The sequence below is a fragment of the Chiloscyllium plagiosum genome, unplaced genomic scaffold, assembly GCF_037043375.1.
Source record: "Chiloscyllium plagiosum isolate Xiang-an unplaced genomic scaffold, Cpla_swu_hap1 HiC_scaffold_19, whole genome shotgun sequence".
NCBI classification, from domain to species: Eukaryota; Metazoa; Chordata; class Chondrichthyes; order Orectolobiformes; family Hemiscylliidae; genus Chiloscyllium; species Chiloscyllium plagiosum.
The window spans coordinates 1,152,089-1,177,891 of NW_028270157.1; the positions used below are offsets into that span (position 1 = coordinate 1,152,089).

General features: G+C 45.5%; 1 protein-coding gene across 1 annotated transcript in view; it reads right to left on the reverse strand.

The window, feature by feature from the left end:
* Window positions 1-15,018, reverse strand: part of LOC122559362 (transcription factor E2F7-like) — a 67,036-nt gene extending 52,018 nt beyond the window's left edge. The window contains exon 1 of the mRNA XM_087997548.1: window positions 14,897-15,018. Within this exon, the coding sequence (XP_087853674.1) occupies window positions 14,897-15,018 (122 nt within the window). The remainder of the gene's footprint in view (window positions 1-14,896) is intronic.
* Between the last annotated feature and the right edge of the window lie 10,785 nt (window positions 15,019-25,803).

The following is a 25,803-nucleotide window of genomic DNA, read 5'->3' on the forward strand; positions in this document are numbered from 1 at the left end:
GATATTCTGGACACTCACCGACAGTCACTTCCCAGTGCTCAGCCGGATTTCTAACTCACTGGAAAACCACTCTCAGTGGCTGCATACCGTTCACCATTTCCCCGAACCCTCTCTCTAGCCCTGTCACTTTCTCTCTCTCTCCCCACGCTTTGCCTAATCCCCCCCCCCCCCCCTATTCCTGTCTCCCCGTCTCCATTCCCCTATCTGTCCTCCTTTCTCCCCTACCCCCTGTCTGTCTTTCCCTATCCCCTTCCGTCCCTATCCCTCCCTCTCCTCCTGTCTACCTGTCACCCCTTTCTCTCCCTGAATTCTCTCTCTGTCCCTCTCTATCTAACCGCGTTTCTCTCTCCGTCTCTGTGTCTCTCGATCCCCCTTTTCTGTGGGTCAATCCCTCTCTGTCTCCGCCTCTCCCTGTAGATGTGACTGTCTCCCTCCCTCCTTCTGTCTGTGGGTCTCCCTCTACGTCTCTTTCTCTCCCTCTATCCCTCTCTCTCTGGGTCTCTGTCTCTTTCTCTCTCTCTATCCCTGTCCTCTCTCTGTGGGTCTTTCTCTCTATCTCTCCCTTTCTCTCTCCCTGTCTGTCTGTCCGTCCCTCTCTCTGTGGGTCTATCTCTCTCTCCCTCTCTCTGTGGGTCTCTCTCTCTCTCCCTGTCTGTCTCTCTCCCTCTGTGGATCTCTCTCTCTCTCCCCCTGTCTGTCTGTCTCTCTCCCTCTCTCTGTGGGTCTCTCTCCCTCTCTCTGTGGGTCTCTCTCTCTCTCCCCCTGTCTGTCTCTCTCCCTCCCTCTCCCTCTCTCTGTGGGTCTCTCTCTCTCTCTCTCTCCCTCCCTCTCCCTCTCTCTGTGGGTCTCTCTCTCTCCCTCCCTCTCCCTCTCTCTGTGGGTCTCTCTCTCTCTCTCTCTCCCTCCCTCTCCCTCTCTCTGTGGGTCTCTCTCTCTCCCTCCCTCTCCCTCTCTCTGTGGATCTCTCTCTCTCTCTCTCTCTCCCTGTCTGTCTCTCTCCCTCTCTCTGTGGATCTCTCTCTCTCTCCCCTCTCTCTGTGGATCTCTCTCTCTCTCCCTGTCTGTCTCTCTCCCCCTCTCTCTGTGGATCTCTCTCTCTCTCCCTGTCTGTCTCTCTCCCTCTCTCTGTGGATCTCTCTCTCTCTCCCCCTCTCTCTGTGGATCTCTCTCTCTCTCCCTGTCTGTCTCTCTCTCCCTCTCTCTGTGGATCTCTCTCTCTCTCTCCCCCTCTCTCTGTGGATCTCTCTCCCCCTCTCTCTGTGGATCTCTCTCTCTCTCTCCCCCTCTCTCTGTGGATCTCTCTCTCTCTCCCTGTCTGTCTCTCTCTGTGGATCTCTCTCTCTCTCCCCCTGTCTGTCTCTCTCTCCCTCTCTCTGTGGGTCTCTCCCTCCCTCTCCCTCTCTCTGTGGGTCTGGGCTCCGGGAGGCGCCGGGCTCTCAGTTTCTGGCGCGCTGAGAGGTTCCAATAGACGTCAGATGGTGAGTAGCCAATGGGTGCGGGAGACGGGGGATACATTCCAGACAGTTGACCAATGAACTTCTAGTGGCAGCTCACTTCCGGGTTCCTTTGGCGCGGTCCTGGGCGGGAGGAGAGATTCAAAGAAGTGGCTTCATCGTATACCTTACTGTATAGATCCATACATTACCTACAGATACCGGCACACGATCATATACAATAACAGCCCCAAACCTCATACACCCAGACCTCTCTGCCCTTCGATTTCTCCTTGCCCCCATTCCCGCTTCCAACTCTTTCTTCACCATCTCCATTCTCTCCTTGCCCCAACCTTCCTCCCCCTCACTTCTCTCTCCCCCACTCCCTTGCCTCCTAGCTGTCCCCACTCCATCTCTCATTTACTCTCCCCACCCACTCTATCTCTCACTCTACCTCCCACTCTCTGTACCCCCTCTCACTATCCCCAGCCCCCCTCTCTTCCAGTACTCTCTACTACACCATCTCTCCTCAGCCCCCTCATCTCCACCCGGTCTCCCACCCTTCTCTCTTCCTCCCCTACCCTACTTTCTCCTCTCTACCCCTGCCAGCCCATTTCTCTGTGCTGCACCTACCCACCATCCCCTCTCTCCTCACAGGAAGCAGATGGTTCCCGGAGAGAAACTGGAGTCTGTCCCCAGAGAAATTGCTTTCGTTGCGGCAAAATATCAAATAAATCCGCCAGGTTTCGCGGGAGAGAGAGTAGGGAGGGATTTAAACTAATTAGAGAAAGGAGCTGGTTACAGAACCAGAGCCTGTGGCTGTACAATAACATCTGTTTCATAAAATATCCCTCTAAATGCACGTGTTTGTGAAGCCTCTGCATCATTAACATTTATCTTCAGATGAGGTCTTTGTGTGAATGCATTTGCTATCTTTCGAAAAGGACCCCATCAAACAGTTGAATCTTGATCCAAAGTGGTGGAATCGCAGTAGTCAGGATGGTGAATAAGGAATTTGGCATGCTTGCCTTTATTGATCAGAATATTTAGTACAGGAGTTAGGATGTATGTATCAGCTGTATAGGACGTGGTCGCTGTTCTATAAGAAAGTTGTTGTGAAACTTGAAAGGGTGCAGAAATGATTTACAAGGATGTTGCCAGGACTGGAGGGTTTGAGATACTGAGAGAGGCTGAATAGGCTGGGGCTTTTTCCCCTGGAGTGTCAGAGGCTGAGGGGTGACCTTTTGAGGTTTTTAAAAACATGAGGGACACAGATAAGGTGAACAGCCAAGGTCTTTTTACTAGGGTGGGGGAGCCCAAAACTAGAGGGCACAGATTTAAGGTGAGAGGGAAAAGGTCCTGAAGGCAACCTTTTCAAACGGAGAGTGGAATGGTCCATGTATGGAATGAACTACCAGAGGAAATGGTAGAGGCAGATATGGTTACAACATTTAAAATACAGTTAGAGGGTACATGGATGGGAAAGGTTTAGAGGGATATGGGCCAAATGCAGGCAAATGGGATTTGTTCTGTTTTGGAAACCTGGTTGGCTCTGTTTCTGTGTGCTGTACAATTCTACGACTTGATAAGAAATAGGTGTGGGAGGAGGCCATTCTGCCCATTCAGCCTGTTTCAACATCCCAGAAATAGTTTCAAATCAGGAAATGGAAAAGAGGGAAGAAGTCAAGAACATTACAGTCACAAAAGAAGTGGGACTGAGTAAACTGTTGGAATTGAGGGATGACAAATCCCTGGATCACAGAGCCAGAAGACAGAGGAACAGAATTAGGCTATTCGTCCCATCAACTCCATTCTGCCATTTGATCATGGCTGCTATGTTTCTCAACTCCATTTTCGTGCCTTCTCCCCATCCTGAGGCTGTGCCCTCAGGTCCTAGTCTCTCCTACCAGTGGAAACATCTCCACATCCACTCTATCAAGGCCTCTCAGTATTCTGTAAGTTTCAATTAGATCCCCCCTCATCCTTCTAAACTTCATCAAGAACTGACCCAGAGTTCTCAATCACTGCTCATAAGACAAGCCTTTTATCCCTAGGATCATTTTTGTAAACCCCCCTGGTCCCCCTTCCATTGCTGGCACATCCTTCCTTAGATACTAGGCCTGAAACTGCTCACAATATTCCAAATGCGGTCTGACCAGAACCTTACATAGCCTCAACAGGACATCACCGCTCTTGTATTCTAACTCTCTTGAAATGAATGTTAACATTGCATTTGCCTTCCTAACTGCCGAATGAACTTGCATGTTAACCTTCAGATTTCTAAAACCTTTCCATGTTTAGAAATTAGTCTCAGGAGAAAGTGAGGTCTGCAGATGCTGGAGATCAGGAGAATCGACGTTTCGGGCATAAGCCCTTCTTCAGGAATCCCTGAAGAATGAGCTTATGCCCGAAACGTCGATTTTCCTGCTCCTTTGATACTGCCTGACCTGCTGCGCTTTTCCAGCAACACATTTTTAAGCTCTAGAATTTAGTGTAAGCCTTTTATTCTTCCTACCAAAGTGCATAACCAAACACTTTCCCCCATTGCATTCCATCTGCCATTTCTTTGCCCAATCTCCTCACCTGTCCAAGTCTGTTTGTAACCTCCCTACTTCCTCAATACAACCTGTCCTTCCACCTATCTTTGTGTCATCTCCAAATGAAGCAACAATGCCCTAATTCCTTTGTTCAGATCATTAATGTATAACGTGAATAGTTATGACCCCAACACTGGCCCCTGTGGAACTCCACTAGTCACCAGCTGTCACCTTGAAAGCTGCCATCCCAGTATCCCCACTCTCTGCCTTTCACCAGTCAGCCAATCCCCTATCAACACCAATACCTTGCCCCTAACACCAAGGGCTTATCTTGTTTAGCAGCCTCGTGTGCAGCACCTTGTCAAAGGCCTTCTGGACATCCAAATACATCACATCCACTGGCTCTCCTTTGTCTAACTTACTCATTACCTCCTCAAAGAATTCTAATAGATATATCAGGCAGAACCTCCTCTTAACAAAGCCCTACTGACTCCGCCCTATTTTAGCATATACTTCCAAGTACTCCTCAATCTCACCCTTAATAATGGACTCTAAAATCTTACCAATGACTGAGGTCAGGCTAACTGATCTATAGTTTCCTGTCTTCTGCCTCCCTTCCTTCTTAAACAGGTCTGTTACATTAGCCATTTGCAGTCCTCTGGGACCCTCCCTGATGCCAGTGACTCCTGAAAGATCCCCTACAATCTCCTCAGCAACCTCCTTCTGAACTCTGGGGATGTAGTCCATCTGGGCTGGGTGATTTATTCACCTTCAGCTTCTCCAGCACCTGCTCTTTACTGGTGGCCACAGCACTCACCTCTGCCCCCTGACACACGATGTTCTGGTTTGTTGCTGGTGTCTTCCCCTGTATTTTGGGTGGATACTGACTCTCTGTGGTATCAGCTGTAAGTTGTTGTGACCTGTTGTTGCAGTGCAGATGTGTGTGACCTCCTTGAGTGGGTATCACAGCACAGTGTCCAACGTTTAGATGTGATTCTGCAAGTCAATAACATTTCCCTGAGAGTATGATTCAGTCAATGTTGTCTATCTCATATGCTGCAGGCAAGGATGGCCCGAGGAATGGTACATTGGCGAGACCAAGCAGACAGTATGATGACGGATGTATGGACACCATACTGTAATGGCCAGACAGGGGTGTTCCTTCCCAGTTGGGGAACACTTCAACGGTCCGAGACATTTTGATTTTGGAAAGGTGCAGAAGCCACAGGGTCGTAGTCATGGGCGACTTCAACTTCCCAAATATTGATTGGAAGCTCTTTAGATCAAGTAGATTGGATGGGGCGGTGTTTGTGCAGTATGTCCAGGAAGCTTTTCTAACGCAGTATGTAGATTGTCCAACCAGAGGGGAGGCCATATTGGATTTGGTACTCGGTAATGAACCAGGACAAGTGGTGGGCTTGTTAGTGGGTGAACATTTTGGTGATGGTGACCACAATTCTGTGACTTTCACCTTGGTTATGGAGAGAGATAGGTGCGCACAACAAGGTAGATTTTATAATTGGGGGAAGGGAGGATTTGAGGAGCATACGTTGGGAGCATAGGCTGTCAGGGAAGGATGTGGTGGAAATGTGGAACTTTTTCAAAGAGCAGATACGACGTGTCCATGATATGTATGTACCTATCAGGCAGGAAAGAAATGGTCGTGTGAGGGAGCCTTGGTTGACGAGAGAGGTTGAATGTCTGGTAAAGAGGAAGAAGGAGGCTTACATAAGGTTGAGGAAACAGGATTCAGACAGAGCAGTGGAGGGATACAGGATAGCCAGAAGGGACCTGAAGAAAGGGATTAGGAGAGCTAAGAGAGGGCATGAAAAATCGTTGGCGGATAGGATCAAGGATAACCCCAAGGCATTTTATGCGTATGTGAGAAACCTGAGAATGACGAGAACGAGGGTAGGTCCGATCAAGGACAGTAGTGGGAGACTGTGTATTGAGTCGGAAGAGATAGGAGAGGTCTTGAACAAGTACTTCTCTTCAGTATTTACGAACGAGAGGGACCGTATTGTAGAAGAGGAGAGTGTGAAATGGACTGGTAAGCTAGAAGAGATACCTGTTAGAAAGGAAGATGTGTTGGACATTTTGAACACCTTGAGGATAGACAAGTCTCCCGGGCCTGACGGGATATATCCTAGGATTATGTGGGAAGCAAGAGAGGAAATTGCAGTACCGTTGGCAATGATCTTCTCGTCTTCACTGGCAACGGGGGTGGTACCAGGGGACTGGAGAGTAGCGAATGTTGTGCCCCTGTTCAAAAAAGGGAATAGGGATAACCCCGGGAATTACAGGCCTGTTAGTCTTACTTCTGTGGTAGGCAAAGTAATGGAAAGGGTACTGAGGGATAGGATTTATGAGTATCTGGAAAGACACTGCTTGATTAGGGACAGCCAGCACGGATTTGTGAAGGGTAGGTCTTGCCTTACAAGTCTTATTGAATTCTTCGAGGAGGTGACCAAGCATGTGGATGAGGGAAGAGCAGTGGATGTAGTGTACATGGATTTTAGTAAGGCATTTGATAAGGTTCCCCATGGTAGGCTTATGCGGAAAGTCAGGAGGCATGGGATAGAGGGAAATTTGGCCAATTGGATAGAAAACTGGCTAACCGGTCGAAGGCAGAGAGTGGTGGTAGATGGTAAATATTCAGCCTGGAGCCCAGTTACAAGTGGAGTTCCGCAGGGATCAGTTCTGGGTCCTCTGCTGTTTGTAATTTTTATTAATGACTTAGATGAGGGAGTCGAAGGGTGGGTCAGTAAATTTGCAGATGATACGAAGATAGGTGGAGTTGTGGACAGTGAGGAGGGCTGTTGTCGGCTGCAGAGGGACTTAGATATGATGCAGAGCTGGGCTGAGGAGTGGCAGATGGAGTTCAACCCTGCCAAGTGTGAGGTCGTCCATTTCGGAAGGACAAATAGGAATGCGGAATACAGGGTTAATGGTAGGGTTCTTAGTCAGGTGGAGGAACAGAGGGATCTTGGGGTCTATGTACATAGATCTTTGAAGGTTGCCACTCAGGTGGATAGAGTTTGTAAGAAGGCCTATGGAGTATTATCGTTCATTAGCAGAGGGATTGAATTCAAGAGTCGTGAAGTGATGTTGCAGCTGTACAGGACTTTGGTTAGGCCACAGTTGGAGTACTGTGTGCAGTTCTGGTCGCCTCACTATAGGAAAGATGTGGAAGCTTTGGAGAGGTTCCAGAGAAGATTTACCAGGATGTTGCCTGGAATGGAGAGGAAGTCGTACGAGGATAGGTTGAGAGTTCTCGGCCTTTTCTCGTTGGAACGGCGAAGGATGAGGGGTGACTTGATAGAGGTTTATAAGATGATCAGAGGAATAGATAGTGTAGACAGTCAGAAACTTTTTCCCCGGGTACAACAGAGTGTTACAAGGGGACATAAATTTAAGGTGAAGGGTGGAAGGTATAGGGGAGATGTCAGGGGTGGGTTCTTTACCCAGAGAGTGGTGGGGGCATGGAATGCGCTGCCCGTGGGAGTGGTGGAGTCGGAATCATTGGTGACCTTTAAGCGGCATTTGGATAGGTACATGGATGGGTACTTAATCTAGGTTAGAAGTTCGGCACAACATCGTGGGCCGAAGGGCCTGTTCTGTGCTGTATTGTTCTATGTTCTATCTATGTTCTATTTGGCCTCGGATCTTCGGGTGACCATCCTCCAAGACTCACTTCAGGATACGCAACAATGTAGAGTGGCCAAGCAGAGCTGATAGCCAAGTTTGGTACCAATGGGGATGGCCTTAACCTGGACCTTGGGTTCATGTCACACTACGGGTGACCCCACTGCACTACACACACAGACGCATTCTTACTGACTCTCACACTCACACAGACCCTCTCTCATACATATGCTTTCTCACACACGCACACACACACACTTTGTCAAGCACACGCACATGCAAACACACACTCTCTCACGCGCACTCAAACTCACATGCACACACTCAGATACAGACACTCAGACTCTCTCTCTCCCTCATGCACGCATACACACATGTAAGTCTCTGGGGTGAATTTGCATTTGCAGAATTATATTTACAGATACATTCTATTTTGCTCATAAAGTGCACAATTTGCAGGCAGTCAGTCCATGTAATATTTTGTAAATTCCACTTTGGAAATAGAACCAGTCTAACTCAAGATTGGGATACAGACAGACTTTAACCTCACTCCTTTAATGCATTATCTGAGCTCAGATCTCACCTTGTTTTATAAAACTTTAAGTTATCTCAGGAATGTGACTGGAAAGAAGTTCTGGGATTGACATATTAATGAACCAAAACCTGCAACCCAATCTAACAATGGAAGACTTAACAATAATCTAGGTTTGTTCACTGTATAGAGGAGAAAGTGAGGTCTGCAGATGCTGGAGATCAGAGCTGAAAATGTGTTGCTGGAAAAGCGCAGCAGGTCAGGCAGCATCCAGGGAACAGGAGAATCGACGTTTCGGGCATAAGCCCTTCTTCAGGACTCTGCCTAATCCCTTTCCCTCTCCTGATGGTCACCCAGCTCCCTTTATCCTGTAACTTAGGTGTGACTAACTCCCTATAACTGTTCTCTATCACCCCCTCAGCCTCCTAAAGGATCCAACGTTCATCCGGCTCCAGCAACAGCCCACAAGCAGCAAAGTGATACTGAACAGTAGGCAGAGTCCTGAAGAAGGGCTTATGCCCTAAACGTCGATTCTCCTGTTCCCTGGATGCTGCCTGACCTGCTGCACTTTTCCAGCAACACATTTTCAGCCTTGTTCACTGTATAATTTTGGTTGCATGGCACTGTAACCTTTTGCTATAAATTCTGTGTCTTATGGTCCTGTGGCACAGCTACCTGATGAAGGAGCAGTGCTCCAAAAGCTAGTGTTTCCAAATAAATCTGTTGGACTATAACCTGGTGTTGTGGAATATGTTTAAGGCAGAGGTAGATATATTCTTGATAAGGAAGGGGTGACAATATGGATTGGCAGCAATGTGGAGTAATCAGACCAGTCATGATCTTAGTGAATGGCAGAGCAATCTCAGAGGCTGAGTGACCTACTCCTGTTCCTAATTCTAGCATCTGTGTGGCTAATCTTCGAAATCAATCACACATTTCTGCTCTGGCTCCTTACAAATATTCCTATTGAATTGAATAATCTATTGACTTCAGACTGAACGTACTCAATGTGTAATCCATGACTAGTCTCTTGGAAGAGTGCAAAAGATTCAATTGTGCTGGTGTCCTAAAACCAAGACTAATCCCTTACTCAACATCTCCGAAACAGGAGTTTGTTCAGTATCACTTTGCTGCTTGTGGGCTGTTGCTGGAGCCGGATGAACGTTGGATCCTTTAGGAGGCTGAGGGGGTGATAGAGAACAGTTATAGGGAGTTAGTCACACCTAAGTTACAGGATAAAGGTAGCTGGGTGACCGTCAGGAGAAGGAAAGGGAGTAGGCAGAGTGTGCAGGGACCCCCATATGGCTGTTCCCATCAATAATAAGTCCACCCCAGTCCAACACTAGCACCTCCACATCATGTACACTGTTTTGGATACTGTTGGGGGGTTCAACCTACTAGGGGAAAGCCACAGCGGCCTGGTCTCTGACACTGAGCCTCAGAAGGCAAGGGGGGAGAATAGGAGAGCGATAGTGACAGGAGATTCGATGGTGAGAGGATCAAACAGGAGACTCTGTGGTTGTGAATGAGACTTCCAGATGGTGTGTTGCTTCCTGTGTGCCAAGGAAGGGATGTCTCAGATCGAGTCTACAGGATGACTCAGGGGGAGTGTGAGCAGTCAGAAGTTGTGGTACACATCGGAACCAATGACATTGGTAGGAAAAGGGATGAGGACTTGAGGGGTGAATATAGGGAGCTAGGTTGGAAGTTAAAAGGCAGGACAAGTAGAGCAGAGTAGATTAGATTCCCGACAGTGTGGAAATAGGCCCTTCGGCCCAACCGACCCTCTGAAGAGTAACCCACCCAGACCCATTTCCCTCTGAATAATGCACCTAATACTACAAGCAGTTTAGCATGGCCAATTCACCTGATCTGCACATCTTTGGAGTGTGGAAGGAAATCGGAGCACCCAGAGGAAACCCACGCAGACACGGGGAGAATGTACAAACTCCACACAGACAGATTTGAACCTGGGACCCTGGTGCTGTAAGGCAGCAGTGCTAACCACTTAGCCACCGTGGCGCCCCATCAACTGTAACCTCGGGATTGTTACTGGTGCCACAGGCTAGTGAGGTTGGAAATAGAGAGCGAGTGCTGCTGAACACATGGCTGCAGGGCTGATACAAGAGGGAGAGCTTCAGATATGTGGATCATTGGGATACCTTCTGGGGAAAGTGGGACCTCTACAAAGTGAATGGGTTGCATCTGAAATAGAGGGGCCCCAATATCCTGGGCAGGAGGTTTGCTACAGCTCTTAGGGAGGGTTTAAACTAGATTGGCAGGGCGATGGGAACCGGAGCTATGGATCAGAGGAAGGGTAGCTGGTGAACAGGCAGATACAGCGTGCAGAGAGTCTGTGAGGAAGGATAGACAGGTGATGGGGCAAAGTTGCAGTCAGTGTGATGGGTTGATGTGTCTATTTTAATACAAGAAGTGTCAGGAATAAGGGTGATGAACTTAGAGCATGGATCAGTACTTGGAGTTACGATGTTGTGGCCATTACGGAGACTTGGATATCACAGGGACAGGAATGATTGTTGGATGTTCCAGGGTTGAGATGTTTCAGAAGGAATAGGGAGGGAGATAAAAGAGGTGGAGGAGTGGCATTGCTAATCAGGGATATTATCACAGCTGCAGAAAGGGAGGTCGTCGAGGAAGGTTTGTTTACAGGGTCAGTATGGGTGGAAGGCAGAAATAGGAAAGGAGCAGTCACCTTATTGGGAGTTTTCTACAGACCCTCCAATAGCAGCAGAGACACGGAGAAGTAGATTGGGAGGCAGATTTTGGAAAGATGCAGAAGTAACAGGGTTGTTGTCATGGGTGACTTTAACTTCCCTCATATTGATTGGAACCAACTTAGTTCAAATAGTTTGGATGAAGCAGATTTTGTCAGGTGTGTCCAGGAAGGACTCAGGAAGTAGCCAACACAACTTTGAGGGCTGAAGGGCCTGTACTGTGCTGTACTGTTCTATGTTCTATGTTATAAATTCTTGCTGTGCTTGAATTAGCTGCTGCATTGCTACATTGCAACAGTAAATTTGTGTGTCTATTTCAATGCCAGGAGCATCTGGAATAAGGTGGGTGAACTTGCAGCATGGGTTAGTGCCTGGGACTTTGATGTTGTGGCCATTTCAGAGACATGGATAGATCAGGGACAGGAATGGTTGTTGCAGATTCAGGGATTTAGATGTTTCAGTAAGAACAGGGAAGATGGTAAAAGAGGGGGAGTGTGGCATTGTTAGTCAAGGACAGTATTACGGTGGCAGAAAGGACTTTACAGGATTCATCTACTGAGGTAGTATGGGCTGAGGTTAGAAACAGGAAAGGAGTGGTCACCCTGTTGGGAGTTTTCTACAGGACTCTGAATAGGCCCAGAGATGTAGAGGAAATGATAGCAAAGATGATTCTCAATAGGAGCGAGAGTAACAGGGTAGTTGTTATGGGAACTTTAACTTTCCAAATATTGACTGGGAATACCATAGTTCAAGTACTTTTTTTTAATAGGCATTTTTATTGAAAAAAGACAATTTTTAAGATTTTTTACAAAATTACAAAAGTAATACAAGTATAAACATCAATATAAAATTAAATAAATAAGAGAATAAAATAATAACCAAAAAAAAACGAAAAACCCCACTAGCTACTAATCTATCCTACAAACAACCAAAACATAAAATAGAATATCATACATTACTAGCAATAAACAACGAAATAAGTAAATAACTAGACACATGCTCAAAATAGATTTACATCAAGTCATAATAAAACCAGTATTTATACGGGATTCCTCCTCCCAAGAGTCCCCGCACCTGCCAGAACCATAACCACAGCTCGACAAAAGCCCTGGACAGTTTGGCCAAAATATCTGTGTCGATGTAGTTCAAAAAGGGCTGCCATGTTTTATAGAATAATTCAGTTTTTTGGTGCACCACATTTGTGAGGAAGCCGAGGGGGATATATTCCGTGACTAACCTGTGCCAGTTTGAAAGTCCTGGAGGGCCTTCAGCTACCCAATTCACAAAAATATTTTGCCTTGCACAAAAAGAAAGCTGGAGAATAATTTCCTCTTGTACACATCCAGGGAGGGAAAATCTGAAGAACCGAGATCCATACCCAAGATCTCTGTCAAGGCATTCGCTGCTTTGCCCCAATGCCTGTGGATCTTATGGCATGTCCATAGACAATGGGTGACAGTGCCAACTTCTATTTTACATTTAGGACACATTGGGGATGCTCCTGCCTTGAATTTTGTGAATTGTTCAGGTGCTATATGAGCCCTGTGGAGTATCTTTAATTGAATAGCCTGAATTCTATTACAAATAGAGATCTTTCTGGCATTTTCCCAGATGTCCTCCCACATTTCTAATGAGATTTCCAACCCTAATTCTTGATTCCATGTCCTTAGATACTTTATTTTATAATGAGTGATAAAGAGTACTGACCGAGGGGGGCCCCATCGGCCATAGTACTCTCCTTTCCCTATCCAATTTGTAGGGATTAATTATCAGCGTGGTTTTTTTTTGGATATAATCTCATATTTGGAAATACTGTAAAAGGTCTCAGTTAGGCAGTCCAAACTTCTGGTGCAATTGCTCAAAGGACATCATAACCTTCCCATTGAACAGGTCTCCCAAGCAGGAGATACCTCTGGACTTCCAAGTTCTAAATGTAGCACCTGTCAGCCCTGGCTGAAATCCCGATGTTCCCACTATAGGAGTATAAGGGGAGGTTCTTTTGCAGGTTACCCTCATCATGTCGCATTATCCTCCAGGTTTTAATTGTAATTAATACAATAGGATTTTTACAATAGTCTGTAATAGCTCTCATCTTGTCCATAAACAATAGATTGATGAGGGGACATTTTGCTTGGGAGGTCTCAATATCTAACCAGATTGAGTCTCTTGTGACCCACAATCAATCAGCTACATAAGATAATAAGGAACTCAATTGATACCTCCTAAAGTCTGGAAAGTCCAGTCCTCCCCTTGCCTGTGGGAGCTGCAGCTTTTCTAATTTGATTAGGGGCCGTCTATGATTCCAAATAAAGAACCGAGTCAACCGTAAAGCTTACGTAATACCTGTCTCGGCAACATCACGGGGAACATCCTCATCGGATATTGAAGTCAAGGTAGGATATTCATCTTAACTAGGGCTACTCTGCCTAACCAGGATATTGGGAGATCTCCCCAGTTTTGAAGGTCCTGACTTATTTTCTCTAATAAGTGCACAAAGTTAGCTTTATACAGCTGACTAAATACTGGGGTGATAAAAATATCTAATTACAGAAAACCTTCTAGTAACCACCGAAAGGGAAAGCAAGATCCGTCCGGTAAATTGGATACACTGGCAAGGCCTCCCAACGGCATGGCCTCAGATTTCACAAAATTAATTGTAAAGTCTGAAAATATCCCAAATAAATTGATCACTTGGATTAGACAGGGCACGGATATCAAAGGGTCACTTAAGAAGAGGAGGACATCACCTGCATTTGGAGTAACTTTGTGCTTGCCGATCCACCCCTCGGAGCCGTTATGTTAGGGTCAGTTCGTATAGCTTCTGCTAGTGGTTCAATCACTAGCGTGAATAATAATGGTGAGAGAGGACCTTCCTGGTGACAGCCCCTGCCAACGCTAGAGCTATCCGAACTTAAACCATTGGTGATCACCGCTGCTTTGGGATCATTATATAATACTGAAACCCATTTAGTCAATACCTCTCCGACACCGAACCTTTCCAGTGTATAAAAAAGATATGGCCATTCTACCTGATCAAATGCCTTCTCTGCGTCCAAGGAGACAGCTAACCCCAGTATTGTTCTCTGTTGACAGGCTTCTTTCACATTTAAGACCCTTCTAATATTATTAGTTGACCTGTGGCCCTTTATAAACCCCATCTGGTCCTCTTTTATGATGTATGATAAGACCCTCTCCAATCTTAATGCTAACGTTTTAGAAAGAATTTTGACATCCACATTTAACAAGGATATGGGTCTCTATGATGAGCAATCTTCTGGGGCCTTTCCCTTTTTAAGAATAAGAGAGATATTTGCTTCTCTCAACGAAGGCGGGAGGCAGCCCTGACTATGTGAGTGATTATACATATTATGAGTGGCCCGGCCAGTTCCCCTATAAATTCTTTATAGAACTCAACCTGGAATTCGTCTGGTCCAGGCGCTTTGCCACTCTGAAGCTGCCTCACCGCCTCCTGTACTTCCTGGTTGTCAAGGGGGCATTCAAGATCAACACCTGCTCCGAGGTTAAGCCCAGGAGGGCCAAATTTTTAAAGAAGGATTCCATCTTCTTAGTTCTATCCTCACAGTCCTGCGATTTATACAGTTCAAAATAGAACTTTCTAAAGGCTGTATTGATCTTTTTACCATCATTGGTCAGGGTACCAGCACTTTCTCTAATGGACGTGATGGCTTGGGAAGCCTTTTTCTTTCTAGCAAGGTACGCTGGATATCAGAGTCTAGATTAAAGTGGTGCTGGAAAAGCACAGCAGGTCAGGCAGCATCCAAGGAGCAGCACTCTTAAGTGATTCCAGCACCACTCTAACTTAGATTCTGGTTTTCAGCATCTGCAGTCCTTGTTTTTACCATGCTAGATATCAGCCAGGCTTGTCACCATATTCAAATAATCTCTGCTTTGCAAATAATATTTCCCTCTTTGCTGTTTTGTAAGTGCGGTATTCAAGGCTGTCCTAAGGGCTGTGATCTTTGTAGCTTAGTAATGGAGGGCCTCTCAACATACGCTATCTCAGCTGCCTTCAAGCGAGCCTCGAGTAGGCTCTGTTGTTCTCCCTTTTGTCTTCTCCGAGACGCAGAGTATGAGATGACTAAGCCTCGAGCATACGCCTTAATGGTCTCCCACATCATCGATGGGTTACTGGCCGTACCTGAATTCATATCCCAGAAGGTTTTGAATTCCTGCGAAAAATACTTTATAAATTTGCTATCCTTCAATAAGAAGGGATCCATAAGGCAATGTTGGGGGCCTATCCCATCATCCCTAATCTTGACTTCCATATATACTGTGGTATGATCAGAAATAGCTACATTACCTATTTTACAAGATAGTATGGAATTCAGAAGGGTCGAGGGGGCAAAAAACATATCAATTCTGGTATGGCACTTGAGTGGGTTAGAGTAGAAAGTAAAGTCTCTACCCTGGGGGTGAAGGCACCTCAACACATCTACTAGCCCTAGCTCCTTATTCAGATCTGCAATAAATGCCATTCAAAGTTAAAAATCACAACACCAGGTTATAGTCCAACAGGTTTAATTGGAAGCACTAGCTTTCGGAGCGACGCTCCTTCATCAGGTGGTTGTGATCTTCATCAGGAAGAAGCAGCGCTCCAAAAGCTAGTGCTTCCAATTAAACCTGTTGGACTATAACCTGGTGTTGTGTGATTTTTAACTTTGTACACCTCAGTCCAACACTGGCATCTCCACATCATAAATGCCGTTGGTTGCGAATCCTATCAGATCGAATGGATTGGTTGGAGAGACAGTTAGAACATAGAACAGTACAGCACAGAACAGGCCCTTTGGCCCTCAATGTTGTGTTGAGCTGTGAACCAATCTAAGCCCATTCCCCATACTATCCCATCATCATGCATGTGCTTATCCAAGGATTGTTTAAATCTCCCTAATGTGGCTGAGTTAACTACATTGGCAGGTAGGGCATTCCACACCCTTACCACTCTCTGAGTAAAGAACCTGCCTCTGACATCTGTCTTAAATTTATCACCCCTCAATTTGCAGCTATGCCCCTTGTACAAGCCAATGTTATCATCCTCGAAAAAAGACTTTCACTGTCTACCCTATCTAATCCTCTGATCATCTTGTATGTCTCGATTAAATCCCGTCTTAGCCTTCTCTCCAATGAGAACAGACTTAGGTCCCTCAGCCTTTCCTCCAAAGACCTTCCCTCCAGACCAGGCAACATCCTGGTAAATCCCCTCTGTACCTTTTCCAATGCTTCCACATGCTTCCTGTAATGGGGTGACCAGAACTATACACAAGATTCCAAGTACAGCTGCACCAGCGTTTTGTATAGTTGCAGTATAATATTGTGGCTCTGGAACTCAATCCCACTACCAATGAAACCTAACACACTGTATGCCTTCTTAACAGCACTATCCACCTGGGTGGCAACTTTCAGGGATCTATGTACGTGGACTCCAAGACTCCTCTGCACATCCACACTACCAAGAACCTTTCCATTGACCCAGTATTCTGCCTTCCTGTTATTCTTCCCAAAGTGCATCACCTCACATTTAGCTGCATTGAACTCCATTTGCCACCTCTCAGCCCAATTCTGCAGTTTCTCCAAGTCCCCCTGCAACCTGTAACATTCTTCCACACTGTCCACTACTCCACTGACTTTAGTGTCATCTGCAAATTTACTAACCCATCCACCTATGCCTGCGTCTAGGTCATTTATAAAAATGACAAACAGCAGTGGTCCCAAAACAGATCCTTGTGGCACACCACTAGTAACCGGAGTCCAGGCTGAATATTTTCCATCAGACACAACTCATTGCTTTTTTACAGAAAGCCAGTTTCTAATCCAAACTGCTAAATTATCCTCAATTCTATGCCTCTGCATTTTTGCCATCAGCCTACCATGTGGAACCTTATCAAAAGCTTTACTGAAGTCCATGTACACCACGTCAACTGCCCTCCCCTCATTTACATGCTTGGTTAGCTTCTCAAAAAATGCAATCAGGTTTATGAGACACGACCTGCTCTTGGCGAATCCATGTTGAATATTTCCAATCAAATTGTTGCTTGCCAGATGATTATAAATCCTATCTCTTATAATCGTTTCCAAAACATTTCCTACAGCAGAGGTAAGGCTCACTGGCCTATAATTACCTGGGTCATCTCTACTGCCCTTCTCGTACAAGGGCACGACATTTGCAATCCTCCAGTCCTCTGGTACTAAACCTGTAGACAATGACAACTCAATGATAAAGGCCAAAGGCTTGGCCATCTCCTCTCTAGCTTCCCAGAGAATTCTTGGAAAAGTCCCATCCAGAACAGGGGACGTATCTACTTTCACACCTTCTAGAATTGATAATACCTCCTCTTTACTAACCTCAACCTTTTCTAGTCTAACAGCCCGTATCTCAGTCTTCTCCTCTCTAATATTCTCCTTTTCCTGCGTGAAATCCGATGAGAAATGTTTGTTTAGCACCTCTCTGATCTCCACATGGTCCACACTCAACTTCCCACTTCTGTCTTTGACTGGCCCTATTCCTAGTCATCCTTTATTCCTCACATACCTATAGAAAGATTAAGTTTCTCCTTTATTCTACATGTTAAAGAATGCTCATGTCCCCTCCTTGCTCTTCTTAACTCTCTCTTTACATCCTTCCTAGCTAATCTTTAACTCTCCATTGCCTCATCTGAACCATCTAATTTCAATGTCACATCAGCCTCCCTCTTCTGCTTAACAAGAGATACAATTTATTTGGAAAGCCACAGTTCCCTTACCTTATCATGTCTTCCCTGCCTGACAGGGACATACCTTCAAGGACACACAATATCTGTTCCTTAAACTAACTCCACATTTCGATTGTCCCCATCCCCTGCATTTTGCTATTCCATTCTATGCCTCCGAAGTCTTGCCTAATCGCATTATAATTGTCCTTCCCCCATGTATAAGTCTTGCCCTGTGGCATGTACTATCCCTTTCCATTGCTAAACTAAACATAACTGAATTATGGTCACTCTCTCCAAAGTGCTCACCTACAACTAAATCAAACACCTGGCCTGGTTTATTACCAAGCACCAGATCCAGTGTGGTCTCCCCTCTTGTTCGACCCTTCGACATATTGTGTCAGGAAACTGTCCTGCAGACATTGGACAAAAACTAGTCCATCCGACACATTTCCAGTCAATGTTGGGGAAGTTAAAGTCCCCCTCAATTTTCTGATCCTCTCCTCCACATCCCCGGAACTTTGCAGAGGCCTATAAAAAACTCCCAGCAGTGTGACCTCTCCTCTTCTGTTTCTAACCTCAGTCCACACTACCTCAGTAGATGAGACCTCGTCAAAAATTCTCTCAGCCACCGTTAGACTATCTTTTGACTAACAAGGCCACGCCTCCCCCTCTTTTACTGCCTTGCCTGTTTTAATGAAAGATCTAAACCCTGGAACCTGCAACATCCATTCCTCACCCTGCTCTATCCATGTCTCCGAAATGGCCACATCGAAGTCCCAGGTACCTATCCATGCTGCAAGCTCACCTTCCTTATTGCGGATACTTCTGGCATTGAAGTGGACACACTACAAACCAACTTGCTGTCTGCCACACACTCCTGTGACCGTGAAATCCTGTCTATGTCCTCTTTACTCTCATCCTCCTGTGCACTGGAACTGCAAGACAGGTTCCCATCCCCCTGCTGAGCTAGTTTAAACCCACCCAGTTAGAGGCAATGAGGAAATTACAAGAGCAAGGGGTGTTGTGGATGGCAGTTATAGGAAGGGGGAAAAGTTGCAGATATAGTCACATAGATGGATTAACTCCAGAAAAGGTAAGAGAGGTAGGCAGCTAGTGCAGGAGTCTTCTGTGGCTATCCCCATTTCAAACAGGTATGCGGTTTTGGAAAATATCAGGGGTGATGGATTCTCAGGGGAATGCAGCATGATCAGCCAAGTTTCTGGTATTGAGACTGGCTCTAATGCAACGAGGGGTACGTCGGCTTCCAGGAGATCAATTGTGTTAGGGAATTCTGTAGTCAGAGATACAGACAGACGTTTCTGTGGTCAGCAGAGGAAAAGCAGAATGGTGTGTTGTTTCCCTGGTGCCAGGATCAAGGATGCCTCAGAGAGGGTGCAGAATGTTCTCACGGGGGAGAGGGGTCAGCAGGAGGTCATTGTCCACATTGGAACCAATGACATAGGAAGGGAAAAGGTTGAGATTCTGAAGGGAGATTACAGAGAGTTAGGCAGGAAGTTAAAAGGGTAGTAAGATCTGGATTACTCCCAGTGCTACGAGCTAGTGAGGGCAGGAATAGGAGGATAGAGCAGATGAATGCATGGCTGAGAAGCTGGTGTATGGGAGAAGGATTCACATTTTTGGATCATTGGAATCTCTTTTGGGGTAAAAGTGACCTGTACAAGAAGGACAGATTGCACCTAAATTGGAAGGGGACTAATACACTGGCAGGGAAATTTGCTAGAGCTGCTCGGGAGGATTTAAAATATTGAGGTGGGGGTGGGTGGGACCCAGGGAGATAGTGAGGAAAGAGATCAATCTGAGACTCGTACAGTTGAGAACAGAAGTGAGTCAAACAGTCAGAGCAGGCAGGGTCAAAGCAGAGAACAAGGTAGGACTGATAAATTAAACTACATTTACTTCAATGCAAGAGGCCTAACAGGGAAGGCAGATGAACTCAGGGCATGGTTAGGAACATGGGACTGGGATATCATAGCAATTACAGAAACATGGCTCAGGGATGGGCAGGACTGGCAGCTTAATGTTCCAGGATACAAATGCTACATGAAGGATAGAAGGGGAGGCAAGAGAGGAGGGGGAGTGGTGTTTTTGATAAGGGATAGCATTACAGCTGTGCTGAGGGAGGATATTCCTGGAAATACATCCTGGGAAGTTATTTTAGTGGAACAGAGAAATAAGAAAGGGATGATCACCTTATTGGGATTGTATTACAGACCCTCTAATCGTCAGGGTGAAATTGAGAAACAAATTTGTAAGGAGATCTTATCAGTAAGAATAATAGCGTGGTTATGGTCGGGGATTTTAACTTTCCAAACATAGACTGGAACTGCCTTACTGTTAAAGGTTTAGATGGAGAGGAATTTGTTAAGTGTGTACAAGACAATTTTCTGATTCAGTATGTGGATGTACCTACTGGAGAAGGTGCAAAACTTGACCTACTCTTGGGAAATAAGGCAGGGCAGGTGACTGAGGTGTCAGTAGGGGAGCACTTTGGGGCCAGCAATCATAATTCTATTCGTTTTAAAATACTTGTGGAAATGTATCTAAAAATTAAAGTTCTAAATTGGAGGAGGCTAATTTTGATGGTATTAGGCAAGAACATTCGAAAGCTGATTGGGGGCAGATGTTCGCAAGTAAAGGGACAGCTTGAAAATGGGAAGCTTTCAGAAATGAGATAACAAGAATCCAGAGAAAGTATATTCATGTCAGGGTGAAAGGAAAGGCTGGTAGGTACAGGGAATGCTGGATGACTAAAGAAATTGAGGGTTTGGTTAAGAAAAAAAAGGAAGGATATGTCAGGGACAGACAGGATAGATCGAGTGAATCCTTAGAAGAGTATAAAGGCAGTAGGAGTATATTTAAGAGGGAAATCAGGAGGGCAAAAAGGGGACATGAGATAACTTTGGCGTATAGGGTTAAGGAGAGTCCAAAGTGTTTTTACAGCTACATTAAGGACAAAAGGGTAACTAGGGAGAAAATAGGGCCCCTCAAAGATCAGCAAGGCAGCCTTTGTGTGGAGCACAGAAAATGGGGGAGATAGTAAACAAGTTGTTGTGGTTCTGTTTGCCGAGCTGGTAATTTGTGTTGCAGATATTTCGTCCCCTGTCTAGGTGACATCCTCAGTGCTTGGGAGCCTCCTGTGAAACGCTTCTGTGATGTTTCCTCTGGCGTTTATAGTGGTTTGTCTCTGCCGCTTCCGGTTGTCAGTTTCAGCTGTCCGCTGTAGTGGTTGGTATATTGGGTCAAGGTCGATGTGTTTGTTGATAGAATCTGTGGATGAGTGCCATGCCTCTAGGAATTCCCTGGCTGTTCTCTGTTTGGCTTGCCCTATGATAATCGTGTTGTCCCAGTCAAACTCATGTTGCTTGTCCTCTGCGTGTGTGGATACTAAGGATAGCTGGAAATGTCGTTTCGTGGCTAGTTGGTGTTCATGGATGCGGATCGTTAGCTGTCTTCCTGTTTGTCCTGTGTAGTGTTTTGTGCAGTCCTTGCATGGGATTTTGTACACTATGTTGGTTTTGCTCATGCTGGGTATCTGACCCAGAGTTTGGGTTGAATTTGCGGTAAGACTGTTTGTTCTAACCTTTGCATTACCGCTTCTGCTATGAGTTCAGAGATGGGTGAGCCCATGGGTGTGCCGTTGATTTGTTCATATATCTGGTTGTTGAATGTGAAGTGTGTTGTGAGGCACAGGTCCAGTAGTTTGAGTATGCAGTCTTTGTTGATAGGTTCCCCGTCTTGTTGTCTGTTCTGTATGTCCAGCAGGTTGGCTATTGTTTCTCTGGCTAGGGTTTTGTCGATAGAGGTGAACAGTGCCGTTACATCGAATGAGACCATGGTTTCTTCCTTGTCAATGTGTATATTTCTGATGATGTCCAAGAATTCCTGTGTTAATTGTATAGAGTGTCTGGATCCGCTGATCAGGTGTTTCAGTTTCTGTTGTAGTTCTTTAGCCAGTTTGTGTGATGGTGTCCCTGGTAGTGATACGGTGGGTCTGAGTGGGATGTCTGGTTTGTGCACTTTAGGTAGTCCATAGAATCTGGGGGTGTTGTTGCTTTCAGGTTTCATTCTTTGTAGGTCAGACCTGGTTATCTGGCCTTTTTTTGTAGGTTCCTCAGTGTGTTGTTTATCCTATTGGTGAGCTGTGGGGTGGGGTCAAACTCCCTCTTTTGGTAGGTGTTGGTATCTGCAAGTTGTTGTTGCGCTTTTTGGATGTACTCTGCTTTGTCCAGGATGACCGTATATTCTGCCTTTGTCTGCTGGTAGTATGATGTTGTGTACAAAATCCCATGCAAGGACTGCACAAAACACTACATAGGACAAACATGAAGACAGCTAATGATCTGCATCCATGAACACCAACTAGCCACGAAACGACACGACCAGCTATCCTTAGTAGCCACACAAGCAGATGACAAGCAACATGAATTCGACTGGGACAACACTACTATTATAGGACAATCCAAACAGAGAACAGCCAGGGAATTCCTAGAGGAATGGCACTCATCCACAGATTCAATCAATAAGCACATCGATCTGGACCCAATATACCGGCCACTGCAGCGGACAGCTGGAACTGACAACCGGAAGCGGCAGATACAAACCACTACAAATGCCAGAGGAAAGATCACAGAAGCGCTTCACAGGAGACTCCCAAGCACTGAGGATGTCACCTAGACAGGGGACGAAACGTCTGCAACACAAATTCCCAGCTCGGCCAACAGAACCACAACAACGAGCACCTGAGCTACAAATCTTCTCACAATCTTTGAATAGTAAACAAGTATTTTGCATCAGTATTTACTGTGGAAAGATATCGAATGTAGGGAAATAGATGGTGACATCTTGAAAAATGTCCATATTACAGAGGAGGAAGTGCTGGATGTCTTAAAATGTATAAAGGTGGATAAATCCCAAGGACCTGATCAGGTGTACCCTAGAACTCTGTGGGAAGCTAGAGAAGTGATTGCTGGGCCTGTTGCTGAGTTATTTGTATCATCGATAGTCACAGGTGAGGTGCTGGAAGACTGGAGGTTGGCTTCTGTGGTGCCACGATTTAAGATAAATGTGAGGTGCTGCATTTTGGAAAGGCAAATCATGGCAGGACTTATACACTTAATGGTAAGGTCTGAGGAGCTGAACAAAGAGACCTTGGAGTGCAGGTTCATAGCTCCTTGAAAGTGGAATCGCAGGTCGATAGGATAGTGAAGAAGGTGTTTGGTATGCTTTCCTTTATTGGTCAGAGTATTGAGTACAGGAGTTGGAAGGTCATGTTGAAGTTGTACAGAACATTGGTTAGGCCGCTGTTGGAATATTGTGTGCAATTCGGGTCTCCTTATTGTTGGAAAGATGTTGTGAAACTTGAAAGGGTTCAGAAAAGATTGACAAGGATGTTACCAGGGTTGGAGGATTTGAGCTACAGGCAGAGGCTGAACAGGCTGGGGCTGTTTTCCCTGGAGCGTTGGAGGCTGAGGGGTGACCTTATAGTGGTTTATAAAATCATGAGGGGCATTGCTAGGATAAATAGATGAGATCTTTTCCCTGGGGTCGGGTAGTCCAGAACTAGAGGGCATTGGTTTAGGGTGAGAGGGGAAAGATATAAAAGAGACCTACTGGGCAACTTTTTCACACAGAGGGTGGTACGTGTATGGAATGAGCTGCCAGAGGAAGTGGTGGAGGCTGTTACAATTACAGCATTTAAAAGGCATCTGGATGGGTACATGAATAGGAAGGGTTTGGAGGGATAAGGGCCAGGTGCTGGCAGGTGGGACTAGATTGGGTTGGGATATCTAGTCGGCATGGATGGGTTGGACTGAAGGGTCTGTTTCCACGCTGTATATCTCTATGACTCTAATAAACCCAGCCAGGTGTTAAATTTGGAGGTAGGTGAGCACTTTGGTGATACTGACCATAATTCGGTTATGTTTACTTTAGTGATGGAAAGGAATAGGGTGTAATGCAGAGCAAGAGTTATAGCTAGGAGAAAAGCAATTATGATGTCATTAGTCAAGCTTTAGGATGCATAGGGTGGGGAAGGGAACTGCAGGGGATGGGCACAATAGAAATTTGGAGCTTATTCAAGGAACAGCTATTGTGTGACCTTGATAAGTATGTTCCTGTCAGGCAGGGAGGATGTTGTCGAGCGCGGGAGCTGTGGTTTAGTAATGAAGGTGAATCTCTTGTCAAGAGGAAGGAGAAGGCTTTTGTTAGGATGAGATGTGAAGGCTCAGTTAGGGCACTTGAGAGTCACAATTAACCAGGAAAGATCTAAAGAGAGAGCGAAGAAGAGCCGGGAGGGGACATGAGAAGTTGTTAGCGGATAGGATCAAGGAAAACCCTAAAGCTCCCTATAAGAATGACCAGAGAAAGATTAGGGCCATACAAGGATAATACTGGGAAGTTGTGCATGGAGTCTGAAGAGATAGGAGAGGCACTAAATGAATATTTTTCATCAGTATTCACACTGGAAAAAGACAATGTTGTTGAGGGGAACACTGAGATACAGGCGACTAGACTAGACAGGACTGAGGTTCACAAGGAGGAGGTGTTAGCAATTCTGGAAAATAGATAAGTCCCCTGGGCCGGATGAGATTTATCCTAGGATTCTCTGAGAAGCCAGGGAGGAGATTGCAGAGCCTTTGGGTTTGATCTTTATGTCATCATTGTCTGCAGGAATAGTGCCAGAAGATTGGAGGATAGCAAATGTTGTCCCCTTGTTCAAGAAGGACAGTAGAGACAACCCTGGTAATTATAGACCAGTGAGCCCTATTATGGTTGTGGGTAAAGTGTTGGAAAGGGTTAAAAGAGAGAGGAATTATAATCATCTAGAAAGGAATAAGTTGATTATGGATAGGTATTTATAAGGTTCCCTACGGTAGGCTACTGCACAAAATGCGAAGGCATGGGATTGAGGGTGATTCCGCGGTTTGTACCAGAAAGAAGACAGTGGTGGTTGATGGGAAATGTTCATCCTAGAATTCAGTTACCAGTGGTGTAGGGTCTGTTTTGGGGCTGTTGCTGTGTGTCATTTTATGAATGATTTAGATGAGGGCATAGAAGGATGGGATGGTAAATTTGAGGATGACACTAAGGTCGGTAGATTTGTGGATAGTGCCGAAGGATGTTGTAGGTTACAGAGGGACATCGATAAGAAGGGTCTGTACTGTGATGTAATGTTCTATGTTCTAACTATTTTTGAAAAAGTATTTAATTAGCTTCGAAGCCAATTTAAACCAGTGAAGATGTAAAAGGTTACTTAATTTGTCGCCATAACTCTCGAAGGGAATTCAGTGCAAAGCAAATCCTTCGGGAGACCCCTGAGATGAGTAATAAATGCAAGTTCCTTAATTTAAAACAACCTTTTAATTGAATAGATTGTATGACAAGAATTTGCATTTTTCATAAATGATTGAACAGAATAATTAAATAATCATTCAATCCAGCATGTTGTTCTTGCTGGGATTTGAATCTTAAATACAGAACCAAACCTGAGAGAGGGGGTGGGGTAAGACAGAAGACAAAGATGAGATTTCTAAAATTTAAGGCATTGCTTGACCTACAGCCAATGAGTGCAGTGAATGCAGAAGTGGTAGGTTCATCAAAACCTTACCGAATCACAGAACGATTTGCTATGCTTTCAGACAGGGGCAGCAGGGTTTGTATGATCTCAAGTTTACAAAAAACACAATATGACTGTGCAGCCAGAGTGGTGGTGGGTTGCCTGGACTCATTGAGTTGAGAGGTAACTAAGCTGAGAGTGCGGGTTTCAGATTAAGTACATGAGCTGGGAGTGGGATGAAGTCAGGGGTTGGCGGCGACTGACTGTCACAGTAATGGTTCCAGTATGATATTGAAAGCTGATCTCATGGTCAAAAGTAAGACAAAGTTTGTGAACAAACTGACTTGATCTTAGACTTTTGTTTGGGACAGAGATGGAGCTAGTAGCTAGGGAATGGAGTCTTGAGCAGAGATGAAAACCAATGGCCTCCCATGCAGTACAATGGGGATGACTGGGTGTCAGGTAAGCTGTCTGACCATTACAAGGCAGTCATTGTCTGTGTGGAGTGCTGGCAGGGTAGTGCTATGTGCATTGATGTGAAAATTACCGCTGTGTTTTCAAATGACATTGCCAAGCAGCAGTGGATGTAAGTCTGTACAAAGTTTATTAAAATACTTTAACAAATAAAGTGG